A 5,627-nucleotide genomic window follows, 5' to 3' on the forward strand; every position below is an offset into this window, starting at 1 on the left:
ACAAATTCCTTGCAAACCTGAAACCCACCTATCTCAACCTGTATTGTTATTAAGATGGAAACTCCAGTGTGGAAATTCCCTCACTCTTCCTCATCTGTAATTTATAACCTTCACAACTTGCCCAGAGTTACAGAGCCAAGACATGTCAAAGGTAAGGCTTGATCACAGGTCTTCTAGACTCCAAGGCTGACTCATTCTGTCTCCACCAAAACTTTCTCCCTCTCCAGACATTTTTGTTGTTTTTGTGTGGATTTTTGTTTGTTGTTATTTTAATTTTTAAAAGGCTTAAAAGAAGGACACCCATTATTTCCTAGTTTTATCTATCACAACCTCTGAGTAAGCAGGGATGGGAGTCGCTGCCTTCTAGCTACAAATCACAAGGTCTAGTAACTTCCTGTCCACCAGGAGAAGGCAAGGTTCTGGTTTCTGAACAATAACAACAAAAAAGTCAAACCTACACCTTGCAGCATCCAGCTGCCCCTATGCTGGTGCAGGGAGGAAGTTAATCAGCTCTGTAGAGGCTGTTCGGGATGAGGCCGAGCAGATGGTTACTCTGTGAACAGGCAGAACGGGAAGCAGATGTGCCCACCAGTGCTCCCCATGCACAACTGGGAACCAGCCAGTTGTAAGGAAATTTGCATAATAAGGATAATTTGGTATCAAAACTGTCCCCTACAAGTGAACTGTATGGATCTCAGTAGAGTGAGAGAAATTTCACTTCTTGTTTCCCATGTTGTGTGAGGCCCATCGAATTTGATTCTAAGCATGTGAATGAATTATCCTGGGCTTTTTTTTTCTTTACTGGGTCTGTGGCCTCTGGTCACTCCTCCCTTTTCTTTCCCAGAGTTCAGAAGACTGCTGACAACACGAGGTGTCTGTTAACATCTTGACACTCATTGGTGCAGCTGCTCCTTCCTCTTCATTAAGGCTGAATTTGTTTTGTCTACATACAAACACATACATTTTTGTCCTGGATCCCCTGAAATCTCCAACCTCTTATTTATTCACTTCTCTATAAGGAGAAAAATAATTGATTCATCTTGGGTTTCTCCAAAACAGTCTTCTGATGTGTCTCCCAACTCTAGCTCCTGCATCAACTCCTGTTTGAGGTTCTTTACTGTCACTCTTCTTGTTTGGGGATCGCCTCAGGCTAAAGTGGCTTTATTATGTGCTCCCAGATCCTCTTGGCATTCTTTTTTCTCTTCAGAACCCTCCTTCCTCATACCTTAACCTCAGTCCAGATCTCCTGGATGCCTGTATAGCAGGCCAGAACAGAGACCTTTCTAGGCTCCATATACATTATCAGAACTTTTTAATCCAGTGCCCCATTCTCTCTAAGCCCAGCTATCTGATGAGCTGATTTGTGTTTAAGGCATTAATAGCTGAGATGCAATGGAACATCTTTAAGTGAAGCTTTAAGTGTCTTCATCTGAATTATCAATCAACCAGCATTTATGAAATATCTAGCACCATGCTAGGAAATAGGAATACAAAGACAAAAATGAAACTGCCCCTGACCTCAAGGAGCTTACATTCTCGAGGGCAGCATTGAGGAAGACATGGCACACATGCAGAGGCTGCACTCAGATAGCTGCTCCATTCCCCCTCTTCCCAGCAAAGGAGGACATTTTTTTTTTTGCATGACCCACCCCTCTGTCCAGGGGCCTAAAGCAAGCACTTCCTCAGCTCTCTTGGGTAGGAGGGGTGGGGGTGGCAGGGGCTCACAGATAGTTTGAATTTGCCCTCTGGGCACTTGATCTCAGAAAAGGTTCACCAATGCTTTCATTTCCAGATAGGGGTACTCATTTGGTTCCTTCCCCTAAAAGAATGAGTCATGTGGGAATTTCAAGCAAGAATAGTCACTGAAGGGCAAGAAGGGGGGGGGGGGAGGCCAGGCAGCGGAATTTTCCCATGACTTTCCCAAGATGTGTACAAATGGGGGCTGCCCTATATGGTTGGGTGCTGTGCTTTCCAAGGCTAGGGTTATATCTGCAGCATGCCAACTTCTGAAAGGTTTGAAGGAAAGCTGCTGATGGCACCTTTATTTGTACTTCTGGATGAGAGACTTCTGTTCCTGGCTTCCTTTAAATCCCAACTAAAACCCTACCTTCCAAAGAAAGCCTTCTCTAACTCTCTTAATTCTCTTGGCTTCCCTCTGTTAATTATTTCCTATTTATACTTTATGTAGATTGCTTTGTGTATATTTGTTTGCATGTTGTCTCCCTGGTTAGACTGTAAGCTCCTTGAGGGCAGGGACTACCTTTTGTCTCTTTTTGTATCCCTAGTATAGCACGGTGTCTAGCATATAATAAGTAAATAACTGATGTTTATTGATTGATTTTTGTTTGCTTTGGGCAGGCAACAGGCTGCGCCTCTCATGAAAATTGCTTGACTTTATTAAGGAGCCCTTTATAAGTTAAAGCATTTTCCTCACAATAATCTTGCTGGGTAGGTAGTTCAAGTAAGATTGTGCCCATTTTAAAGCTGAGAAAATTCAGACACAGAGAACTTGTTACTTGGTCGAAGATCATCAAGGAAAGAGATCTTGGAACCAGAGAGCTGTAGAAGTAATAAGTAAATAGAAGCATCTCCTGCCAAGCCATTAGCTTTTCAAGCAGAGCTCCTACTTTATGCAGTTGCCTACTGACACCACCACCACCAAACCCTATCAACCTGCAAGCCTTTGTCCTTTCTCTGTTAAAGTGACCACAATGATGGTGTTGGGGAAACTGGCTCTGTGCCACGCTCTGCAAATGCCAGTTTCGTGATCTTCCATCCAGAGATATCTTCCTAGTAGAGGAGTGATTTAGTGTCTGTGGAGAGGTAGCATCCACTGACCCTGAATACCTTTATTAATCATACACTTTCCCAGAGGTACAAACATAGCCTGTCTCATTGGTCCCAGATAACATAGGCATGAACACAAACAAAAACCAAAGAATCCCAGGATGCCTGATTTGCCTTAGGTGGCATTAGGCTCCCTATGAGTGGAAGCAGTAAGAGCCTTTTGATTGGGGGTTGGAAGGATGCATCTAAGCAACATCTAAGCAGAAATACATTTCCCATCAACAGCATCCCACTGCTTACACCCCTCCACCTAAGACAGCAGGCTGTTCCTCTTGGGAATGACTCTAATTGTTAAGGAGTTTTCCCCTATAATCAGCCCCAAATCTGTCTCTCCACAATTTCCAACCATTTCTTCTAGTTTCTGCCTACTGGGACCAAGCAGAACAACTTATTTTACAATATAGCCCTACAGATACTTGAAAACTGCTATCATACCCATTCCTCCAAGTCTTCTCTTTTCAGTTATTTCTAGAAAGCATCACAGTAGGAAGGAAAGAGTGTTGGATTTGGAGTCACAGGATACGGGTTCAAAATCCTGGCTTTTCTACTTAATACCTATATGACCCCTGGGTATATCCCATAATCTCTCTGGGTCTCATTTTCCTCATCTGTAAAAGGAAGCATTCTGGACTAGATAAACTACCTTAACTAGATAACCTCCAAAGTCCTTTGCAACTGCACATCTTTAACACTGCTGGAGGCAGGGATATAGCACAGTAGATAGAAATGCTGAGCTTAGAGTCTAGAGACTGAGTTCAAATCTTCGAACACTGTGTAACCTTGGGCAAGTGATTTCATCTTGGTCTGTCTGTTTCTTCAACTCTAAAATTAGAATAATAATATTACCTACCTCCTGGAATTATTGTAAGAATCAAATGAGATAATATTTATAAAGTCCTTAGCACAAAGTCTGACATATCCTAAATGCATGTTTCCTTCATTCCTGTGAATCCATCGTTCTGTGTCATGGTCCTCAGTCCCCTGATCATCTTGGTCACCCTTCTCCCAACTCCATACCACTACTACATTAAGTAATTAATCTCCCAAAGTGATAATAACCAATGGAGTATACAGTTCAGTCTTTTCAATTGTGCCTGACTCTATGATTCCATTTGGGTTTTCTTGGCAAAGATACTCTAGTGGTTGGCCATTTCCTGTTTCACCTCAATTTGCAGATGAGGAAACTGAGACAAACATGGTTGAGTGACTTTTCCAAGATCACGCAACTAATAACGGTCTGAGACCACATTTGAACTCAGGTTTTCCTGACTCCAGGTCTTGAAGTCTATCCACTGCACTAAAAACATGTCCACATTGAAGGGGCACACTAAAGGATCCTAACTGCTTGGTCTATGCAGCTTAGCTACACCTAGAAGGCTATTTAGGCTCCTCTCTTGCTCTTTCTTTGTGCATAATCTCTCTACAAATCCATATAAGTCAGTTTTGTCACATATAAACTAGGGGTTTATTATCTATTTCCCTTAAATTCCTTGGCTATAGGAACCCCAGGAGGAAGTGTTGATGTAATCAGACAACTTCCTAACTAGTTAGCCTCACCCTAACTACTTTCAGTAACCCTGACCCAATGGAAGCTTCCTAGGGAAATCTCCACATAGCCCCACAATTTCCCCATCTACTCCCTCCTATCTATATAACCCATGATTCAGTGCCTAGAATGTGTTTTCTTTTCTCACGCAGTGCTCTAAATCAATTTTATATTCATATTTAATAGTGCCTTAAATGAAGTCACAAATCCTTGAAATTAATGAGGAATAACTCCTAAATTTTCAATTTATCCTCCAAAGTCAAGATGAAATGTTGGGGAAATCGTGTAAGTAAAGGAGATTTAATATGATCACAAACTACATTACAAAGAGTGTAGAAATATTTCAGTGCGGTATACAACCTTGGTCTTGATGATTAGCCACTATTCTAGATATTGAAGAAAGAGGAAATATATTGGAAATGATTAGTCGGTCAAAAGAAAAATCAAAAGCAGTGGAAAAATGGATACATTAGATTCAGTGGCACTGAACTCATTGCATGTGACCTTGAAGGGAATATTGCCAAGGGGCTGACAGGTTAAAACATGTGCTTTACATAAGTTGTTAAAATGTTGTTATAACTACAAGACCAAAAAAATTACGGGATAGTTTATTATATTCCACAACTTCTTAAAGTCTATTACTTGGATTAAAATCTCACACATTTTCCTAGTTGTTCATGAAGATTATCAAGCATTTAAACATACCTGGGTGAAGGTTTCCAGGGTGTTCAGCCAAGAAATTTATATGGTATTTGGCTAAAACCAATGATATTAATCAATTCTTGTATTTTGCAAAATATGTAATATAAATGTATAGGTGAAGGACTCCCCATTCAACTAATACTTTGGGGAAAGCTAGAAAGTAGTTTAACAAAAAATTATTCTAGGAGAGTATCTTACATAGTATATCACAATAAATTCCAAATGGATAACTAATTTAAATGTAAATAGACATAATATTAGAAGAAATAGAAAATAGAAAGAGGTATTGTTCATAGCTATGGCTGGGGGGAACATTCTTAATCAAACAAGGAAGAGAAAAGTAACCAAAAAGCAGATAACTTTGATCATACAAAATTTAAAAGCCTTTGCACAACTACAAAATGAAGGTGACCAGAAATATGAAAAGATGTTAAGCAGGAGAAATATCTCTTTTGGATATACTTGATGTCAAGATTTCCACATATAGGTATATATATACATATATATATATATATATATATATATATATATA

At 40.1% G+C, this 5,627-nt stretch overlaps 1 protein-coding gene across 1 annotated transcript in view; it reads left to right on the forward strand.

The window, feature by feature from the left end:
• The first annotated feature begins 530 nt into the window (after positions 1 to 530).
• LOC123248279 (lysine-specific demethylase 4C-like) overlaps positions 531 to 5,627 on the forward strand; it is a 31,687-nt gene continuing 26,590 nt past the window's right edge. Inside the window, exon 1 of the mRNA XM_044677226.1 lies at positions 531 to 625. Within this exon, the coding sequence (XP_044533161.1) occupies positions 531 to 625 (95 nt within the window). The remainder of the gene's footprint in view (positions 626 to 5,627) is intronic.

The sequence above is a fragment of the Gracilinanus agilis genome, chromosome 1 (assembly GCF_016433145.1).
Source record: "Gracilinanus agilis isolate LMUSP501 chromosome 1, AgileGrace, whole genome shotgun sequence".
In the NCBI taxonomy this organism is placed as follows: Eukaryota; Metazoa; Chordata; class Mammalia; order Didelphimorphia; family Didelphidae; genus Gracilinanus; species Gracilinanus agilis.